Below are 23,124 nucleotides of genomic sequence, written 5' to 3'. Positions count from 1 at the left end.
TAGGTCACTGAGCAAGTTAATGGATGACCCAGGACTAGAAAGGCTAAGCCTTTCCGTGGTACGTTTAATTTCAGTTGTGTTAGATTATCTCCTACACTGCAAATGGAACAGATAGTCTCACCTAATACAACCCAATAGTTCATACAGCACACTGGCGCCACCTTAAACCAGAAATCTAATGTTTAACAGTAAAGACAATAAACTTGAACTCCAGGAAAGTCAAAGAGTAACTTTAGTAACCTTGAGTCATCCAACCACACCTCAGGAAACTACGGAGAAATATAAAGGTGATTCTAAAATATGAAAGTCTAGTGAAGGAAACTCAAAATTTAAGGGAGCAAAGCCTTTAATTCTGCTGGTACTCAGCCAATGTCCTCTTTACTTAAAAGTAAAATGTGAGACTACTCAGGACAGCAGCTCCACTACACACGAGACCTTTTTTTTTTTTTTTTAAGATTTTATTTATCTATTTGACAGACAGAGATCACAGGTAGGCAGAGAGGCAGGCAGAGAGAGAGGAAGGGAACCAGGCTCCCTGCTGAGCAGAGGACCCTGGGATCACGACCCAAGCTGAAGGCAGAGGCCTTAACCCACTGAGTCACCCAGGCGCCCCCACACGAGACTTTTTAAGAATCAACAATCCGGTCAGTCTAGGGGACCTGTCTTAAAGCTGATTTTTCTTATTTTTGAATTTTCACATTCTCTTTTTTAACTTATAGTGCATGAATCATTTTGAGAGGCTGGGGGTGTGGGGGCACACAGATTATGGGAAGCGCTTGGCTTTATCCTTCTTTTCCTGGGGACATCGCCAGAGCAGAAGGCTGGAGGCAAACTGAACAACTGCTACTCCCAGTAATCGGCTGGTGCTTTCCCCCTCTGGGCAGGATGTGTGCCCCTCACTGACCCCCCCTCTAAATCTGACCTGTGCTTCAGGCTCCAGATCAATGCCACTTCCCATCTACACTCTTCCTCCGGGTCCCGCTGCAGGACCGTGCGCAGCACGTCCCTGTGCTCCAGACTTGTCAACTTTGAGTGTGTGGAACAGGTGCTGCTGTTGTCTCTCCACGGAGGAGAGAATCATACCCACACTGCCTAGCCTGAGAGTGCACACCGCTAAAAAGAGCAGGTTAGTTTGGCCCACAAAACAAAGTAACTTTTCATTAGTGGCAACCATCAAGAAATTTTTACATACAATTCCCGCTTCTGGTCTTCTGTAGAAAAATCAGAAGTTCCACAGGCAGGAGGTCCTTACAGAAGCACATAGAGACAGATACATAAATAGATAGATCTGTCTCCATGTTTAGTAATTTAGCAAAGAAATTTCAAACTCAGAAAGAATATGTATCTTATTCCCAATTCACAGTATAGCCCAATTCCCAGTCTCAACTTGGGCCTCACTTTCAGTGACTGCTTACGTGAAACATGTAAGTTCAGTCCCAAAATAATGAATGCATAAAGACCTACTGATGAAATGCAGGAAATAGGTTTTCTGCCATTTTCAGCACCCACAGAAACAAAAGATTTAATTCAATAATCATATCATGAGCTAGCTGTTTCCTTCAGTCTGTACCCATATAAAAAGCTATTGTACCAGAGGCAAACTCCAACTTTCAACCTCATCATTTTTAAGCAATGGTCAAAGGGTAAGAATTATGTAAGTCAAAGTTCAACTTCCTAAATACCTATTTTGTAAATTGAAAAGAAAACCTTGACACAGGCTTTTACAAATACTAAGCATGTAAAAACTTACTTTTAAAGAGTTGTATTATGAAGATTGTATATTCTTTTAAAGGATTTTTTTTTTCTGATAAGGACTAAAGAGATTTCACTAAAGACATCACTGGACATCATTTTTTCTAATAAATCTCATTATGCCAAGTACATGTTCTCCTAGCTCTTTAAGAACCTTTGAACCATCTTCATACTCCATTTGTCTCACATTCTTTCATGGCCAATTCATGACACACCCCTTAGTCTTCAACTGGGAAGTGTTAAAGAAAGCCAATGTTTGCACAGGAACTTATTCATTAATGACCTTTGTTTTTTATTTTGTTTTGTTTTTAAGATTTTATTTATTTATTTGACAGAGAGAGACACACAGAGAGAGGGAACACAAGCAGGAGGAGTGGGAGAGAGAGAAGCAGGCTTCCCACTGAGCAGGGAACCGGATGTGCGGTGATTCCAGGACCCTGCAGGATCACCACCTGACCTAAGCCTAGGGCAGACACTTAATGACTGAGTCACCCAGGCACCCTGGACCCTTGCTTTTCTATTTCAATTTGCTAAGCTTCTGTGAAAGATATTCTAATAAGCCAACCATGTCTTCATGCATTATCAATCACCATTTCAAATGTTATGCAGTTTGGAAGAAAGCACTTAAATCATTACAAATTTGGGACAGAGTGTCTTCTTAAGGGTTGCCAAAACTTTCCACTGATCTCTGAAGAAATGCCACCCATTTTGTTTGATCTTTGCCTTATTCCTACTTTTCCATAATTAAGCACTTCTGAAGAACGGAGACTCCTATCAGAAATCATTGCCTAATTCAGAGCTTTACGGAACTATACTGAAATAATCCAAAGTTTTTCCACCTCAGAAGTCAGCTGATTCACTTTAAATGAGTAAAGTGTATAGTATTTTAACTATATCTCAATAAAGCTGGTTTTTAAAAAGAGACCTTGTCAATTTTCTAAAAACAACAACAAAAAAACAAAAAAAAACCACTACCTCACAACGTATTACTTTGATTTGGTTTTAAGCCCTTTCAAATACCGCTCCTTCTTCAAAACTGTCATCACAATCAAGTGCAAAAGACTATGGTTCATTTTCATTTTTTTTTGATGACTACCCCTACTGATGTGGGAAACAAATGCAAAAGAAACATTAAATTTCCTTACTACTTACAGTCCACTACTGACAAGTCCTGGAAGCAGGCAGAGTGACATTCCTCTAGGAACTCAGCTGCCTTGATGTTAATATTAATACTTTGCTAAGGGCAAAAGGCAATCTTAGCCCAACCCCCAGGATCCTGTAAGTCTTTAACATATAAAAATTCCTTGGAAACTTCCTTTATCTCTATCCCCCAAAATATATGTTGGCAGTCATCCCCAAAGCATATGACCTACTGATATATATCTAAAGGGTCTCATGACTAAGGTTTTATTAGACAGTAATAAATGATCTTTTCCCAACAATAGCTAGCCCCCTCAAGGTCCTGGAAATCTTGCTCCCAAAATTCCTTAGAGACTTATGTTATCCTTAACCCCCTCCAAACTTGAAAGTATGTATGTCACCGGTCCCAACCCCAGTGCAGCACTTTCTGCCCACAGGACCTGTCCCTGTGCTTTTTCTTCTTCTTTTTTTTTCTAAGATTTTTATTTATTTATTTGAGTGAGGGAGAGAGTGCATATGTGCAAGAGAGAGCATGAGCAGGGGGAGGGGCAGAAGGAGAAGCAGACTCTCCGCTGAGCAGGGAGCCTGACGGATGTGGGACTCCATCCCGGGACCCTGGGATCATGACCTGAGCTGAAGGCAGCCGCTTAACTGACTGAGCCACCCAGGCACTCTGTCCCTGTGCTTTAACAAAACCCCCTTTTTGCACCAAAGATGTCTCAAGAATTCTTTCTTGGCTATTGGCTTGGAACCCTAACATCTTTCCTACATCAAGTACTACAACTCTCCTAAAACAGATTTTTTTGACTGACCCTTTTCTTAGTCATAAAGCAAGAACACTGAGAAACATGAAAATTTACAAACAAGAATGGTGCTCTAAAGATAAAACTTTTGGCTAAGGAATGGCTGGGGACAGAAAAGAGCTAAGCCACCATGACCAGATCCTAGGGCTGATGGTTCAGTGAACTTTAAGTAGGAGGGGCAGAGGAATTTACTGTAAAAACATTCCACAAAACCAGAGGACTACTAGCTCATGAACGGATATCACCAAAAGTAATTCTCTAAGTACTGATCCAGAGATCTATAAAGATGGCAGTAGGCAGAAACAATGGTTTGAGACATGCCTGGGTGATTTTACATTTATCTTACCAAAAAGCAACAGTGACCATGTATGTAATCTCCTTACAAATACCTACCTACGTGGTTCTACCATACACTAGCTGTGAGACTCAGAGCAAGTCAGTCACTTCTCCAAGACCTTGGTATCCTGATCTATAATATGAGTGGAACAGTGCTCACCTCAGCAAATTGAAGGGAGAATTCCATAAAGTTGCACATAGAAAGCTCTTTGCGCAACACCTGGCATATAGAAGACATTCAAGCACAAGGAATACAATGCCCACTCCACAGCAACAGCTCTTAAAGCTTTCTCTGGTCTCCCATGTGCTTCTTACACTCTGCACTTGCTCCTGGACCTATTCAGAGCTCTCCTTCAAAGCATTCCCCACTGCCCCAGCCTTCTCTGGCTCTCCTGCCCACCCGCCTGGTCCAATTCATGCTTCTGTAAAGCCACTACAAAAATGATGTGACTCCTGATGGAATGAGGAGGAAGAAGAAAAAAATGAGAAAGACAGCCTTCCACACCTTCTGTAGTTGGCAGGAAGCAAAGGCTGGCAACATTCATCTCCCTGGTAGATTCTCTGGCACTCTGCCCCACTGTGTCCGTGCTGATCGGCATATCCAGAGACCAGTGTTAAGGGTATCAGCTATTCCAGGGCACCAGCTACAAATCGGCAAGTTACAAATACTCTCCTCTTCAACCAGCACTTGGCATTCTACTAAGAATTATATGCCCCACCAAAAAGTTTAGAAGCTTTCATAATGAGAAACTAAAACAATGATGTATACTCCCCTCTATGAGTCATAGACATCTTTTTCAGTACTTTAAAGTCACAATAGGGACAACATAAAACAAGTAGGAAACAAATATCCAAATATAGGCAGTTCTTTCGTCACTCAACAAAAAAAGTGAGAACAGAAGGTACCCAGAACTACCAAAAAAAGATGATGGTGATTGGATATTTTTGCATGGCTAAAACAATGTTAGCAATGCATTTGGTTTTAAGTTTATACCTAATATAAATACACTTACAATAAACCAGTGGTTCTCAAGCTGGGGCAATTTTGTCTCTTAGTGGAAATTCTGTCAATGTCTGGAGCTACGTGCATGTAGTGAGTAAAGGCTGGCATGCTACTACACATCCTCCCATGCACAGGACAGCCTCTACAACGAAGAATTATCTAGCCCAGAATGCCAATAGTGCAGATGAGAAATTCTGCCCCAACTAAACTCCTTATCGGCAGTACTCTTAAACATCATAACTGGGGTTGATAAAGAAAATCCTGTTTACCAACCACTAGCATTTGAAGAGAATTTTAAAACCCATTACCTATACTGTTTGCTTTGTTCTCACAAAGACCTAAGAGATAGGCCAATGGAAACCACAGGGAAGAAAAAAAAGAAGAAGCCTGGTCATGATTTAACAGCCAGATTGTTATTTCTATTATGTTACACTATAATCCTAGTCTGGTACATGAAGGTATACCTGAAAACTATTACAGTTGAAATTTTAAGGAAATTATATACTATTGCCTTCTACAATGTTGGACATTATTTAACATTTTTATTGAGAAAGATATAGTTGTGAATACCTGTTAATGAAACATTGGATGGTATCTAATTTTTTTCTATTCTTTATGCCAGATTATCAGGTAATTTCTGGTGTATTGTCTAAAAGCACACACCTGTAGTCACTCTCTTGCAGACCGACTTTCTTGCCTCTCCTAATTTGTGGCTTTTCATCTGCTGTGAACAGTGGGGAAAAGTAAAACCATGCTTAAAGAATTTGCTCATGAAGGCTAACATGAATTAAGTGCAGAGCTTTCAACATTATTTTCAGAGCAGATATTTCTTCCTTTTCCAAGGTGGGATGGTGTCCTAATAGTTACTACTGTTATCTCAAGACTGACATATAGAGGTACAATGCTGTCAGGTGCTATGTATTTCCAAGCCATTTTTATAATGCAAATGTAAATGTACTGTTTTCTAAAATGAAAGGAAGTAAGCATTGTCTGCCAACTCCTAACCCTAACATTGGAGAGCAACATTATGAAAAATAATTTTCATGGTGACAATACATCAGTGGTATACAGAGTGTACAGAGGATGATGGGAGAGTAAAATGAGTGAAATTATGTGCAATAGTAAGATTGTGGGTCTACAAAAGATATTTCACTTGTACTGAAAATGAAAAGACACAGGTCAAATGTGAAACATCCAAAAGGATATTTCAAGGAATAAGGAGAATATATATGTTTTTTAAAAAACTTTGTAAGCATAACTGTAAGATTTGTAAGATTTGTAAGATTTTTAGGAGCTAATAAAAACACTTCCTAATTTGAAATCTGCTAGTTCTACTTAAATGCTGTGGGTATCTGTCTAGAAGTTTTGCTACATTAGTTTTAGCAGATGTCTTCAAAAGAGCCCAGTCCAATTCTAATTACCAGTTAAAATGCACACACCGGGGTACCTGGGTGGCTCAATGGGTTAAAGCTTCTGCCTTCGGCTTGGGTCATGATCCCAGGGTCCTGGGAGGAGTCCCGTATAGGGCTCTCTGCTTGGCAGGGAGCCTCCTTCCCCCTCTCTCTGCCTGCCTCTCTGCCTACTTGTGATCTCTGTCAAATAAATAAATAAAATCTTTTTTAAAAAAAATGTACACACCACCATACACACACATATATAGTCTGTATATAATTAGTAGCCAGCATTTATTGAGGACTGAATATGTAAATGTACCAAACTTGCCATTCATTTAACCCCTTACAACCTTATGAATATTTTCATTATTCATTATAATCCTAATTATAAAGAAACCCCTAGGGAGGTAAGACAACTTGCTCAGGCTGTAAAGTAGCAGAGGCAAGATTTGAACCCAGACCTGGATGATTACTGAGCCAGAACTCTTAACCAGTTTGCCCCACTTTCAAGAAATGAAGCTACTCCTCTCAGAAAAGAAATTTCTCTCATTCATCATGGTATTGGATTTTTCTGTAATCTGTCTGTTACTCCACTGCTGTCCACTACTGACTTTATATCCAGGGCACAGACAAAGTTTCGTCCAAACACCAGATGATGCCTCATCACATTGTACAGATTTTTGCATTAGAATAAATCTCAACTCTGTTCATAAGTTAATCCTTTTCTAAATGTCAGTATCTACAGAAGTTTAAAACCGTTCCCTGCCCCCTGGCACGAAGAACTGAGAAGGCAATTAAGTTAATTATGCCTATAAAGAAACCAGAGTGGGCCCAGATACACAAAAATCCTAATTTACATGAAGGAAGTGACCTTCCTGTGGACAGCATAATTAAAGCTTTCTTCTGTGAAAAGGCCAGACTATTATAAAGGAGCTAAGAAATGAATTTAGCCTATGAATTTAAAATTATTTTCATGTGCATTAAATTTATGGGGAGGAGAACAAAACCATTTTAGATATTCCAGCTATAAAAAGTTTTGTATTCAAATGATTAACTGCTCACCTGCAGTTACTGTTTTAGTTACAGGATAACTTAACTTTTTCGTAGCTAAGGAAGATCTACTGCAAGCTAACACAGAACAAATTAGCGTGGTTTAAGGTCTTCCTCCATTATATAAATGTAGATGGAAAGTTTAGAATGTACTATTAAATAAGAGCTGAAGGAGAAACCTTCCTGGGTCCTGTGAGAAACCTTAGAAAACCAAGGGAAAAGGCTCAGCTTGTTTTGTAGTTCAGATTAAATGTACATCATCAAATAGCTAATCCCTCCGCTTGTCAAAGGATTCTTTCTTCACATCCTACCCTAACCCAGGGGAGATTTTCAAAGATACAACTCTGTCTCAAAGAAACAATTCAGAGATATAACTTCAACAGCTATAATTAAAGGATACTTTGTATATCAAACAAATAAACTTTTAAAAGTTATACACTTTTAAATTGAATTACTTCTCAACAGCACCAAAAAAAACTTACTTAAAGGAACTCTATTTTGGAAAAATAAAGAAACCGAGTAGAGAAAACCATTAAGGTAAGATGCGATAAAACGTGTGTATTAGCCAGATTTCTAAATATTGGGCTGACATATTGAAAGCCTATGTTGAGTGCTACATTTTTATACTCTTGCTCAATTTCACAAAAACCCAGTGAACAAGAAACTCTTCTAGGTACTGGAGAAACAGGAAGGGAACGAGACCAATAGTCACTGCTCTCATTATACTAACAAAAAGTTTCATCTTATGTCAAAGTGATTTAACAAATTACTAAAAGAGGTGATGAAGAAAGCTTCTAAGAATCCATAGTTTCAACTTAATGAACTGAAGGCCTCACACCAACTCTTGTCTCTACCTTATTCTTAAAATCAGTTTGACCCCACACTCTACCTCCACCTGTTCCTGTTAAAACCTCAGCCAAGAGTGTTTGGGTTGCTGCAGCCACCAGTGCTCTGGGAAGGGCCTAGGCCTTGCACCCCCTCTCTCACGCCACACACACCCACCTCCTACCTCCCTGTCTCCCAAGTCTGCAGGCTTAGGCTGGGCAGTCTCCACAACGGGGATCCTGACTGTACCCTGCCTTTGGAAAAAAAGAGTGCAACAGACAAAACCTCCAGCTCTTGGGGTGCCTGAGTGGCTCATCTGGTTAAGCTCTGCCTTCTGCTCAGGTCATGATCCCATGATCCAGCCCCATGTTGGGCTCCTGGCTCAGGGAGGACCCTGCTTCTCCCTCTCCCCCCAGCTAAAGCAGGAGCTCTCCCTCTTTCTCTCTCCCCCTCCCTCTCTCTCCTACTCAAACAAGTAAAATCTTAAAAACAAAAACCTTCTGCTCTCATGGAATTTAGTATATGCACTAGGGCAGGAGAGGCAGGGATAGAAAATAAAACTTAAAAAAACAGATAGTGGCAAGTATCATAGAGAACAAAAGATCAAGGAGAGAAGTGTGGAAGCGAGACTTCCAACATTAAATCAGGTGATCAGGGAGGGTCCTCAGTGAAAAGGCAAATGTAAGTAAACACATGAAACCGACGAATTCAATACTTTTTTAACATTAAAAATGATGTTTCAGGGCGCCTGGGTGGCTCAGTGGGTTAAAGCCTCTGCCTTCGGCTCAGGTCATGATCCCAGGGTCCTGGGATCGAGTCCCGCATCGGGCTCTCTGCTCAGCGGGGAGCCTGCTTCCTCCTCTCTCTCTGCCTGCCTCTCTGCCTAGTTGTGATCTCTGTCTGTCAAGTGAATAAATAAAATCTTTAAAAAAAAAAATGATGTTTCAAGTGGCCAAAACTTCCTATTAGTCAAGACTTTCAGGTCTACGATAAGTTGTATCACTTAACACATGAGCAAAGAGGAAATATTATAAGAAAAAAAAATAAAGAGGAATAATTTATTCATCTGTTCTTGCAGAGGTATTTTTGGATAAAAGAAAATAAGCAGATATAAACTATTAAGCTTTTCTAAAAGTCCATGAAAAAGCTTATTTTCTGAAGGAGCTGCTATAACATTTGTAGGAACTAATTGTAAGGAACTGGCTTTGAGACCTTTTCCAGATGGAAAAGTATAAATAATAGGACCCAGAAATCTCTGCCAGAAATGGACAATTAACAAAAGATCTATAGGGATGAATATTCTAAAACAAGAGCTTTTAGTGAAATGATACATGTAATTGCCAATATAATTTTCTTGGATTTATAGAAATGAGCTACTGTCAAGACCATGAGGAAGAGAAGTAGGGATTAGATCAGTATCTTAATTTTCGAATTCTTTGTTCTATCTCCCCAGTGCCCACCATGTGGTTAAAGCAAATCTCCCAGGTTAACAGAAACATGCAAGTTGGCCATTCAGTTCCCAAACTTGGAAACAGGCATTAGTTCTCCACTGAAAAGGAGCTTATACTGGGCACCACACTGACTTCAGAACAATGATTGCCATCATTGGCAGTTTCCTCCTTGCTTCCCCCTGAATCCTTCTCTTCCCTTCTTTTCACTGTTTTCATAACCAGTGGACTGAGTTTGCCACTTTCTATAAAAGGACTACAGAGGGGCTCTAATTAGCACCCTTGTCAGTTGCCTAGTTCTTTCACAGCAGCGGGCATCTGAGTGTGACTACTCACACCCAGTTTTTTATTACACTAAGATGTTAGGAGTGGGGAAGAGGGAGCTATGCATAATTCTCTTTGAAAAATTAAAATGGCAAATACCAGTAGGTTCATGATATTGATATATTTAACATTAGACATATACACATATCGTGTATAGTAGATATGATCTATTATATAACCATAAACTATAGTTCTATTTTTTAATTAGGTAGGAGAAAAGTAGTTTTGCCTGTTCACAGCACATCTACAAATAACAGGATTCTTGAAAATCAATACCATTCATGTACCATCCAAGTTCAATTGGTCACTATCACTGTGCTAAAGGTAGGATCTAGTCTAATCAAAACCTCCTAGAAAGAAAGCAGTAGAGGACTTGAATTAGGTGAGTATTCCTGAGTCAGGTTGCACAGCAAAGACCAGGAAGCTATTTCTGGTTTCCATTTCCATCTCCAGAATCTTTTTTAAGAATAGGTTTCTCTTTCTTCTTGAAAATATCTTTTTTTTTTTCCTTCCTTGCTAGCTACAGTGGGACAGAGCATTGCTTTTGTTTTTAATACTATGGATAAAGTAGACAAAATTATCAGGGAAATGTATTTCCTCCATTATTCAAAACCAACAACTAATATCTTTAGGTTCAGAGATGTTAAAAACTGGCAATAAGAAATTAATGAGAGAGAGAGAAAAGTCCAGGGGTTAAGGGCATGAGTTTACATCCTGACTCGCCCAGCCATATGAACTTCAACAAATTATTGAATCTGCCTGGGCTTCTGATTCCATTTTTCTTATTTTTTTTTAAGATTTTATTTATTTATTTGACAGAGAGAAAGAGAGATCACAAGTAGGCAGAGACGCAGGCGGGGGGGTGGGGGGGAGCAGACTCCCTGCTGAGCAGACAGCCCTATGTGGGGCTTGATCCCAGGACCCTGAGATCATGACCTAAGCCAAAGGCAGAGGATTAACCCACTCAGCCACCCAGGCACCCTGATTCCATTTTTCTACAGTGGGGATTATGGATTCTATTTGTAATGAGTGAGTTTATGCACATGAAGTACTTAAGACAGTGTCTGACCAACAAAGTGCTGGATAAATGGTAGCTATTATTATGACTCTTATAGTAATTATAATTAAGGAGGCTGAAGAAGTTGCTAGAGATACAGAGAGATAACAATGCAAAGTATGTTTTGGGTTTAGAGGAGAGGAAGAGGAAAGCTGTTAGTCGATGTTCTCAGTTATATAATCCAGGAATATATTTTGTAATCTTTACTAGTATTTAGAAGCAGTAAATATTGTGCAGTTATGTTTTAAAATTCAGGCCAATCTACATTTCACCATCTTACAATTTTTTTTAATGCCATCAACAGAAAGCATCCCATTTCAGAGATGTTAAAATGTGATAAAATATACATTTTAGATCTGATGAAACACACTACGATCTGGAAAATAATATAGAGCTATTTCAGGTATCAGCTGCTCCACAGTCCCATCTTTTGCTATAAGAGCTGGAAGCTAAAACCTTGCTTCTGATCATACCTAGCACCTACCACTCAGATGGCTTTTAAGACAAGCCTATTAGATCTGGGCAGAAAGACAATGATTATTAAGAGTTTTGGGGCAGGGGGAGGGAAGAGTTTTGACCTTAAAAGACAGGTCCTACTAGAGAGAAACCCAACAGGCAAGGAAGAAAAAAAAAACAGGGCAAGGAAGAAAGAAGGGCAGCAGAAATGGAAAACGAGAGGCAAAGCTAGAAGAGAACAAAACTTCTACAACAAAGCACTCGGGGTCTTCCAGTGCAGTAACCACCCAGGTCCTCCCAACTCCAATGGTCTCTTACTCAAGACATATCAACAGCAGAAAGAATGCCTGAAGAAGCACAAGGGGTAACCTAAAAAGGACACCTAGTACATGAATTCTCAAAGACCAAGTACACCACTCCCATGCCTTCCCTAACATGTTGCTGATGGGAGCACAGGAACTGTGTAGACTCAGAAGGAAAGCAGACAAGCACGGAGGCAAGAAGGGTCTGTGCACAAGGTGCACAGGCCAGAGAGACAGCATATCTCCTCTAAGCTCAGCAGCTCAGTCCCCCAGCCCCTCCTTGAGCATCCTCATTAATAAGAAGCTCACAATCAGCAAAGGAACCTAATTCCATTTTCTGGCAATGTTGCCAGAAAATTCTCATGCTGAACCAAAATGTGCAAAGCTAGTTCGGGGTTCTTCTGTGTACGTAATATTTATTGAGTCCTCAAATGGACTTCAAAAAGCCCCTAAGGAGTGATGGCAATGGACCACACAAGTTAGGGACTGGACAGCAGGTGCAGCAACTTGAGTTGGCTGGGAAGAGTGAGTGCAGGAAGATTTTCTTCTAGGAACACAGACAACAAATAGTCAGGGAAAGTTAAGGGAGGGAGGGCCTCATATCCTGACCAGGAGATCTGTGGATCGATCCTGCAAGATGCCCAGCAGCTACCTGTGTCACCAGAAAAGCAGCATGGTAAAGAGGAGAAGGCCAGAATGTTAGGAAACAGAGGCAGAGGGAGATGGTTTTGTGACACAATCCAGGCTTTAGGGAAGTCTGACATCAAAGTGGGACTCAAGACAGCACAAGAGGAAAGACCGAGGACAGAGGTCAGCAGTGAGAGGCACTTTCACGAGGGGCTGGGTGGGGCTGAGCAGGAAGGGGATGTAAAAGGATGGAAGACATGTGCCCAGCATAGCCTGCTGCTTGGGGAGGAGCTCGCACTCTGTGGGGATGACTGGAGGCAACTAATCACAATCTTGTGAAACAGCAGTAGACTAGAAAGACACAGAAAATGAGAAGAGAATGCCAGATTGTGAAGCTAGCACTTGTGTTCATCCCAACAAAAATACTGAAACTTACCTGAACACTTCCTAAGCACTGTTCTAAGCCCTTTAAGAATATCAATTTTTATCCTGCCAAAATTTCTATGATGCGGTAATATTAATATTCCCATTTTATAGATGAGAGAACAGAGCCAAAAAGAGATCCAAATCAGCCAGTTAATTACTAGAGGAGGATTCAAAACCAGCCAGTCTAACTCCAAAGCCCACACTCAGCTCTTATCATGGATTCTTCTCACCTTGATTTCTAGACCCTGCCACAATGCCTGATCCATAGTAAACACTGAAATATCTGTTGAAGGACTGAGGAATCCCTAGCTTTAGTGGGATTATAGGAGGCAAACTCTGGAGTGCAGGATACAGGGATCTGAAAAGAGAACAGAGATATAGATGAAGGTAATTGGCATAGGGCTCTGAATAGAACTTGGAGATGAAATCGTTTTTCCAACCTGGTATAGATTTCCTTCCCCTGAACTACAAGCACACTAATTATTGCTCTTATAAACAATACTAATGTACACCCTGGTGTTTATTATAGATCATATTCCTCCTTCTAGGATGGAAATCACTAAAGGTCACGGCATCTGTCTCATTCAGCTTTGGACTCCCGATACCATTTATCAGTATGGTATTTTGTCAATATGATACTGTTATGTAGCATAATTTAGGGGAAAAAAAGGTATAGGTTACTCAACTTTTTACAGGGAAAATGAAGATGACTTTGTTTACAAAAATCCTTGATAGGAAAATTAAATGCATTTTTAACTGAATTTGGCTATAATTTGATAAACTCACATACACCATTTTGCATTGTATGTGAAACTATAAGCATGATCCCTCTGTATCCTTCAGTTAGGGCATCTTATTTATTTGGGACTTTCCACTCCTAAATACACTCACTAGCATACATTTTAAAAATACAAAGAACCTTTTCTTAAAGTCACTGCACTTTTTAGGATTACTATTAACATGTGGCCTAACCCAAAATCCTGTTAGAGGTCCCAGAGAACAGCCCAGCCTTGCAGAGCAGGTGGCAGATTGGTCTGCAGCAAGGCTGCCCGGTGGCTCAATGCATTCCCCAGAATGGGGGCAGCTCCCTAGCTTCTGCAGATGCTGAAGCGGAGTTTGGTTTCAATGCACGGGTATGCATAAGGGGGAATGGCAGCTGGGTTTGTCTTCTCCACTCCATTCCTGCATCAGTGAGGCAATACAAAATTGATTACAGGCACGAGAATACTTGTTTGTGATGTGCACACCTTCAACTATAGTCCAGGAACAGAGAACTAATTCTAGACAATGCTCTTCAAACCATGCCAAATTTATTCCTGAACACACACACAATTTCTCAGGTGCGATCAATGTATGACTAGTCCAACTTCCAAAGTTCAAATAAGAGTTAATATTTGCATGAATTTTAAAAGGTCAATCTTCATACTGAGAGGTTCCTGGTGAAGTCTGACCCAGAATCACTAAGGTGATCATTTTAGAACAGAGACATCAATAACAGGCAGTTCGGGAGCCACAGAAGGTGGCTGATAATGTGAAGATTATGATCAAGACCCAGATTTAAGAAAATTAATGGGACTGTGTGAGGTGGATAATAACACTACTGGTTAGAAGCTGGTCTGAAATAAGACAAAGGTCACCATCAAGAAATGAAGGTAAGAAATGGCAGATGACCGGGTGGCAAATAGACAAGAGAAAAAAGCAGATTTAAAATAAACTTTGAAGCCTAAAGGTTGGTAACACCTCCAAGCAAAGTTAGGAGGAGGGGCTGTGCTGCTGTCAGAAAAAGAAGTCACACTTTGGTACCCTTAGCACATTAACATGTATTAAAAGCCAGTTCTTGAAAACGCAGAGCAGTATAGATAAGCTAGAGAAGCCCGGGGTTGGGGGTGGGGAATGACACCACCAAAGAATAGAGGTGGCAGGAAATAATGGGGCAAGAAGAAAAATGGACTAGCCAGAGGAAGAAACCTGGAGATCTGGTGCAATAATAAACTCAGATGACAATCAAGACCAAGAAAAGTGCCTTCAAAGGAAGCAAACATGGAACACCTGGATGGCTCAATCAGTTCAGTGCCTGCCTTCAGCTTAGTTCATGATCCTGAAGTCCCGGGATCAAGCCCCACATCTGCTCCAGCACAGGGAGTCTGCCGCTCCCTCTGCCATTGTGCGCTCTCTCCCTCCCCCTCTTCCTCTTTGTCAAATAAATAAATACATTAAAAAAAAAAAAAAAGGAAGCAAACACCACAGAGAAATTAAGAAAAAGGTCCAAAAACAGCCTATAGGAGGATACTTGGGAATCTACAGCTGACCTAGACTACCTACCAATGCCAGCTTGGGAAGAGAAGCCAGCCAAAAAGAAGAGGAAGTGGGGAGAAAGACAGGGTGACCGGGATGAAGAAAGAAGTGGAGGCAACAAGGGAAGTACAGAGTAGTTTAAGGGAGAAAGCTGTTGGGTCATAGCTCCAAAGAACTTCCAAGTATAAAGTGTAAGTAAGCAGACCTCATCTGGAGGGAAAAGAGGGGGTGAGAGACAAGCCTGGGACGGGATAGTAAAGAGGCATGCAGCCCAGGGAAGGTAAAAAAGGAGAAATGTGGCTGAGGACCAGATCTGTCCACCAGAGAAAGAGGTCAGCTATCAAGTACAAAGAAGCCAAGTCTGAAGTGAAAGGAAGGTACGTGGGTTCATATCAGATAATCCAGTCAGATATAAATTGTACATCTGCATAAATTAAAGTCTCCTTCAAGAGGAACAGGATGGGGCTGAGAAATAAGACAAAGTAGAAAAGACCTGTAACAGATATAAAAAAATGCAATTAAGAATCAACCAGTTAGGGGCGCCTGGGTGGCTCAGTGGGTTACAGCCTCTGCCTCCGGCTCAGGTCATGATCCCAGCATCCTGGGATTGAGCCCCGCAGAGAATCTGCTTCCTTCTCTCTGTCTCTGCCTGCCTCTCTGCCTACTTGTGATCTTTGTCTGTCAAATAAATAAATAAAGTCTTAAAAAAAGAAAAAAAAAATCAGCCAGTTAGGGGCAGAAAATTTGCCAAAAGTTACAGAGGGCCCAGATGATGTGCTAGTTGAGAAGCCATCTAGATTACTCTTTGCTTTGCACCTGCAAATTTTGGTTGCCTGTGCCCAAGACTGAAGGCAGGGTTTGCCCATGTTTGGGAATGCACAGTAGTTCATTAAGCTGGTTACACATCAGAATCATCTGGGGCACTTGTTAAAAACACGGCTTTTCTCACCCTACCCCTGGAGATTCTGACTCATTATACCTAGGGTGCGGCTGGGAATTTCTAATTAGCACTCCAAGTAACTCTGATGCAGCCATCAGGAGAACATTTGGAAATCAAACAGATGATGAGAATTATCTGATGTACTTTTTAAAAAGTACAGGTTCATGAGCTTCTGTCCAAACGGAGTGAATCTCACACTATACTCACAAAATTAAATGCATCATGTTTGACTCCTTTTTCAAGCAACTTTTCAGCAGATGCATGTACAGAAGAACTTCAGTACAACCTTGACTATAACAAGGAAGGAATCCAGTGCCCCATTAGTCCAGGGCTTTGGGCAGACCCTTAATTCCATTCCCCAAAAGTCCCACATCCTCTTCTGTCACCAGTTGGATCTATGAACCATCAGCAGAGGAAGAATGCAAGCAAATAAGTAAATGTGGAATAAGTCTCTGAATGTCCTCAGGTTCACAAGTTGGCAGAGCTGTTCCTTAAGAGACGACTAACCGCTCTTGGAAGGAAATCCAAGTAAGAAAACGCTTCCTGGTTCCTGCCCCTCTGAAGGACTTTCTTATTTCAAAGTCCATCTTTAAGCAGCTTCCAAGAAACATAAACAATATTGATGGACACTGCTATTTTACTCTAAATCCTCAGATAAATTATTTGCTCAGATCATTATATTCATTAACGTCACAAATAATCTTAGCCCTAAATACATAACACATCATTGTTGCATTGCACTTTGCCTCTCAAAGCCCTGGGAAACCTTCAAAACTAGTGTGTCAAGCATGTGAGCACTGATGCTAGAGAGAACTGGTTCAAATCTTGCCCCTGAAGATTAGGCCATTTGTACAGCAACAAATTAAGACTTTCTGAAACTTGGTCTTTTTCTCTAAAAGGATAATATAGCCTATCTTATAGGATTGTCATAAGAATAAGTAGTGGGGGGCGCCTGGGTGGCTCAGTGGGTTAAAGCCTCTGCCTTCGGCTCAGGTCATGATCCCAGGGTCCTGGGATTGAGCCCCACATCGGGCTCTCTGCTCAGCGGGGAACCTGCTTTCCTTCCACTCTCTGTGCCTGCCTTTCTGCCTGCCTGTGATCTCTGTCTGTCAAATAAATAAATAAAATTTAAAAAAAAAAAAAAAAAAAGAATAAGTAGTGGAAGTAAAACACACATGGTCCTGACTCAGAGACAGAGTTCAATACACAGTAAGTGCTCATCCCGGGATCCCAAATCTCCATCCCTCCTCCCCCCAACAGTGGTGACATTATTTCTCTAAAAGCACTCAGGATATTGGAGTTAAGTGTTGAAAATCCAAGTACTCCAGCCATGGTGAGAACTAGAAAAAGAAACTCTACTTATGTAAAGCTAGCACATCATACAATGTGAAACATCTATGGCCACAAAGTACCCAGATGATGAATACATTACAACAGTTATGCTTTGAAATGTAGTTTTATTGTTGAGATTATAAGAAAGGAGGTTTCCAAGGACAAGAGGGAAAAAAAAGAAAAAGAACAGTAAATCTAAACCTGAATGGCAAACTAATTTGTAAGCCCGTGCTACCCTGGGGGCAATACCATTCCCAAGAACCTAAAGCCCAAGAACTGAGAGGCTTGCAGGAGAAGGGGAGACTGGCCTTGACCTTGTGAAATGGGAAAGGACTGAACCTCAAACCGGACACCAGTGTTCCACACTGAAAGAGCTACACCTGAATAAAAAGGTGGCCTAGGAAAAATTTGCCATCACAGCAAACTGACGATAAAGTCTGCCCCTACACCAAGTGGAAAAATTAATGATGATAATGATGCTGATCTCCCCTGAGCAAGCCTGAACTCAAATTTACACTATCTTCAAGTCATGAAATGCCTGCCTAATAGAAGTAGTATTAGGTTGCAAGTAAAAACAAATATTTTCTACAGGAAGTCATCTTCAATAAAGGCCTTCAGGATTCCCATAAAACTACAGAATTCTGGAAATAAGCTGCCTTGAATGATAGCAGAAAAAAACACAAAACAAAGAACTGACTAGATCAACTCGTCCCCATCATCAAGGGCAACCAGTATTCAGAGTATGGGGTTGGGGGGAAGCACAACAGAAAATTTTCATCTTACTTTATGTGTATACAAGTAACCGTTTAAATTTATGGATTTTTTTTTCCCGTAATGGAATTACATGATTCATGTTTTATGTATAGGACCATCACCTTTGACTCTAAGCACACTTGAATTTGAATCCTAATAAAACAAGTACCAGTTTTAGGACTCCAAGCAAGTTAGTAAAACTCTTTGTGCTTCCATTTTTTTCAGTTGTAAAATGGGCATACTTGTGCTACCTATTAGGACTGTTATAAAATAAATTCATATACATATACATGTGTGTATCACATAGTCTTTCATACAGAAAACACACTCAATAAATCATTATTATAAACATTATAGGGGGAGGGTATTCATTCATTCAACAAGTATTTTTAGAGTATCCTAGTGCCAGATTCTTTGAGACACAGAGAATAAAGATTCCTTGTTATGATACTACCTGGAATGTTTGCTTTGTGCCATTTATTTCTATTATCTTTTAAAGTACTGTTTTCTCCATTTTATAAATGAAGAAAGTGAGAAATTAAGAGGCTTGGTCCAATTCACACAACTAGGACTTGGATGCTATATGACCCCAAAGCCTAGATCTTAATCACCTCAACTCTCTGCTTCACCTAGATGAGGAAATTTATAGCCAGGTATATACAGCATATGCAGTTGGTAGACTTTCTCTTTTCTCCTGGGAAAAAATCACAAAACTCTAAAGTTAGTGGTTTTCACAATCATAGATATAAAACAATACCATGAAACTGAATTTTCTGTTAAGCTCTTGACCTCTCAAGTTTTTGTTCCTTCTTTAAGAGGGAAAGTAACAATTATGAGTAACATCCACTCTGTATGTAATGGGTCTAAATGCTGTGGTTTCATATATAAATATTTTTCTAAGTGCTGCAGTGAAACTGGCACTCCTTGCAGATTTAAACCTGGTTTAGTTTTTGATTTGGAGAGGATCTTATAAAATAATGGTTGGAGGAGACTGAATAGGGAGGCAGATTTGATTCAAAGAAGGAAGCGCTTTCTAAAATGTTTTTACACTACCCAGTTAAATAGGGTGTGGCCACTCAATAGGTTAAGACTTCCTGTCAGAACCCTGGATCATTCTCCAATAGATACTATAGTTTATATATCCTGGTAAAGAGGAACAATCTTACCTTGGAAGATTAAGTCATTTTCACTTTTCAACCCTGAAACTAAGAGCAGCAAGAACTTTGAGTTTGTGTAAACAATATTAAGACAATGTAACAGGCTAGAAAAGTTATTGCTACACTCTACATATCATTTTATTTTAAAGACTTTTTAAAAAAGATTTTATTTATTTGACAGACAGCGATCACAAGTAAGCAGAGAGGCAGGCAGAGACAGAGAGAGAGGGAAGCAGGCTCCCCGCTGAGCAGAGCACCTGATGCAAGGCTTGATCCCAGGACCCTGGGATCATGTCCTGAGCCAAAGGCAGAGGCTTTAACCCACTGAGCCACTCAGGCGCCCCTATTTTAAAGATTTTATTTTTAAGTAATCCCTACACCCAGCATGGGGTCTGAACTTCTAATGGGGATATCAAGAGTTGCACCTCGGGGGCGCCTGGGTGGCTCAGTGGGTTAAAGCCTCTGCCTTTGGCTCTGGTCATGATCCCAGGGTCCTGGGATCGAGCCCCACATCGGGCTCTCTGCTCCGCAGGGAGCCTGCTTCCTCCTCTCTCTCTGCCTGCCTCTCCGTCTACTTGTGAACTCTGTCAAGTAAATAAATTTAAAAAAAAAAAAAGAGTTGCACCTTGACTCCCTACGATGACCCTACCTACCATTTTAAAAAGAACAAAAAGGGTGTCTGAGTGACTCAGTCAGTTGAGTGTCTTAACTCTTGGTTTCAGCTCAGGTCATGATCTCAGGGTCATCAAATCCAGTCCAAGGCAGTGTCCCCACTCAGTGGGGACTCTGCTTGAGAGTCTCCTCTCTCATCCATCCCCCACTTGCTCTCTCTGTAAAAGAAATATAGTTTTTAAAAATTCAAAAAGAAAAAGAAAAAAAGTGCTGTGGGGGCACTTGGGTGGCAGTCAGTTAAGTGACCAACTCTTGGTTTCAGTTCAGGTCCTGATATCAGAGTTCTGAGATCAAACCTCTGCTCTGTGTGGAGGTGGGTAAGACTCTCTCTTCCTCTCCCTCTCCTTCACTGCCCCCCCACCGCCCTGCCCCCTGCATGTGCACTCACTCACGCTCTAAAATAAATAAATCTTTCAAAAAAAAAAAAGTGTTCTGGGATTTTCTCTGAAGTAAAAAAAGGACTGTTTCTTCTATAAGCAAAGGTACTTTATAGAAGATTATATATAGCCTGAGACAACTCCTTTCATTCCTACTTTTAAGTCACTTCATCTTTTGCTCACCTATTCAGTTTGGAAACTGAACGTAATGTAATTTTAAATAAAATCATGATGTAAAGAACTTGAATCCTATTGCCCTCAAAACTGAAAACAGTCAGGGATTAAGAAATTGGTAACTCATGGCACCTGGCTGACTCAGTCAGAGGAACATGAGAGTCTTGACACTGGCTTCATGAGTTCGAGCCCCGTGTTGGAAGTAGAGATCACATTAAAAAAAAAAAAATGTGTAAATAACTTCAAAACAAAGCAAAACATATTCACTAAGAAACATATTCACTCTTTTCACTCTTCCATTCATTTTAGAGTGAATCACACGTAAATCTAGAAGAGATGATTTCACTGTCCTCATTTTACAGAAGAGGAAATTGAGAGGTAACAAACTGTAATTCAGTTACTTGGTTGCATTATTTTCTCATATCACTATTTCTGCCCTTATCTAATGTGGCTTTAAATTTGTAAATCATCCATCATGTTTTTCTACCCTATGACTACTAACTACAACTTCAGGACAAGGATTAGAGAAATTTTAAAACTCCAACAGCTATCACATTTAAATAATCATGACACATTTGCATAATCAAAATAAAATGAAAGTGAATAAAAGTATTTGCGTTTCTGCTGCGTGAATGAGGGTTTTGTCTCATAACTGGTCTACATACAAAACTTTTCTAGCTATAGTATGATAGGAGCACAAAAAAAGGGGAGGGGATTAAAGAACAGTTTAACAAATCAAGAAAAAACCCCTAGCGTTCCACATAGTTTCAAGCTCCCCTCCGAAATGCCGTGGGCTTGAACAGATCTTTAGAATTTCTTCCAATTCTAAGATTCGACGAGAATTCACTACTCAAAATACCGCATTACTGACAGCTGAATTTATCTATAGGAAAAGAGCAATAATAGTTCCATTTCTTGTACTAGGAACCTGTTTCCTTATGAGAGACGCCGCCTTTCACACGTAAGGTGGGAGTCAAGGGTATTCTGCAAAAGCGAAAACCGGAGCACTCAGGATAGCTGGTCCGAGGTTACTAACAGGTACGCGAGCGGACTAAGGGGAACATCAGCCTAGTACAACTAGGCTACATGTGTTGTACTAGTCCTTCACGAGGTCTGCCGAATTTAACTAAGAAACTTAAACTTCAGTGTCTCAAAAGAATGGGCTTTATTACTTCGTAGCCAAACTTTTAAAATAATACCTTTAGCCCGGAATTCCCTGATAAGGGACCTCCAGGGCAAGCTCAGCCCCCCGCGGGTTCCTGCCCAAGGTCCTTTGGGGGAAGGGACACAATCTTTGGGGGAAAGGGACACAATCGGTAAGGGGTGGACGGCCCGGCTCAGGCGTCTGGGAAGCTCCCCCCACTGGGCTTCCTTAGCAGCAAGGAGACTGGACGCACCTGCAGGGCGCTCGGCGCGGCTTTCTCCGGCGGCAACGCCCCCGCCCGCCCCTGCCCCGCGGGGCACTCACCTGGGCAGTCCGCAGGTGCCTGGCTCCTGAAGGCGTCCGTCTCGGGCCGTCCCCAGTGCGTCCCCGAGGGTCTCCAGGGCTGAGGGGTCCCCAGCGGCAGGTAGAAGGGACCGGGCTTCCGCCGTATAGCCGTCCGCCTGAAGTTGTAGCCGCCCTCGCCGCTCATCGCGCCGGGTTCGCTCGCAGCTCCCGCCTCTCTATCACGCTCGTCCGTCAGCAAATGTGCGCTCGACCGGCTGGCTCCTTCGGGGTGACCGGACCCCGGGGGGCGTCGCCTGCGTGCCACGCTCGGTCCGACTCAAGAGGGGCGACTGCGGGCTGCTCGGCGCCGGCGTCCCCTCGGCGAGTGCCCCGCCGTCCCCTTCTTCCCGGGACGCACTGGGCCGCGCTGAGAATTTGGCTCGGACTCCTGGCGCTGCCGCAACGCCTCGGTCTCTGCGGAGCCCGCACTCACCTGACGCCGCTGCAGCGGCCGGCCGGGCTGCGTCCACCCTCCTCCCTGCGAGCGGACGGCCCGCAAGCCCCGAGGGCGGAGCGCAGAGCGCGCAGAGTACTGGCAGTTCGCGCCGCCGCCGCCGCCGCCGCCGCCGCCGCCTCCGCCTCCAGCGGGGCAAGCAGCCAAGGACTCGCAGTGCTGCTGGAAGCGCCCAGGGCGCGGCTCGGGAGCCGGTTTTCACCGGACGGCTCCGCCCCCGTCCCGCCCGGCGCGTAGCGGGCACGCCCATTGGCCGAGAGGCGCGCACCTGCGGCACACACCTGGGTGCTCAAAAGGTCAGCCGCGCTTACCTGCGGTCTCACGCCGCTGTGCCCGGCGCTTGAAAATAATCTTATTTATGTCCTAGAGATACCCAGTGAATTAAGTATTTCAGATACGGAAACCAAAGCGCGGAACCTACAGTGAGTCGCTGCACACCTAGAATCCCTACTCGAGTTTCTGCATCAATGTCTGTCCTTGTCTCACCGAATCAAATTATCTTACCAGAAGCACAGACTAGAGATGATGAGGGATGTGT

The 23,124-nt window shown here is 41.9% G+C and overlaps 1 protein-coding gene across 3 annotated transcripts in view; it reads right to left on the bottom strand.

Moving 5' to 3' along the window:
• The window catches only part of FGD4 (FYVE, RhoGEF and PH domain containing 4), a 202,084-nt gene extending 179,679 nt beyond the window's left edge, over positions 1-22,405 (bottom strand). The window contains exon 1 of one of the 3 annotated variants that reach the window (XM_044228923.1): positions 22,112-22,405. In XM_044228923.1, the coding sequence (XP_044084858.1) occupies positions 22,112-22,277 (166 nt within the window). In that variant the 5' untranslated portion in view covers positions 22,278-22,405. Of the gene's footprint in view, positions 1-2,904; positions 2,932-22,111 lie in introns of those variants that run through there. The other 2 variants (XM_044228924.1, XM_044228929.1) reach the window with 2 other exon arrangements.
• Positions 22,406-23,124: the final 719 nt, after the last annotated feature.

Source organism: Neovison vison, chromosome 12, assembly GCF_020171115.1.
Source record: "Neovison vison isolate M4711 chromosome 12, ASM_NN_V1, whole genome shotgun sequence".
In the NCBI taxonomy this organism is placed as follows: Eukaryota; Metazoa; Chordata; class Mammalia; order Carnivora; family Mustelidae; genus Neogale; species Neogale vison.
The sequence above is the reverse complement of the archived record's forward strand: the minus strand, read 5'-3'. Positions and strand labels throughout refer to the sequence as shown.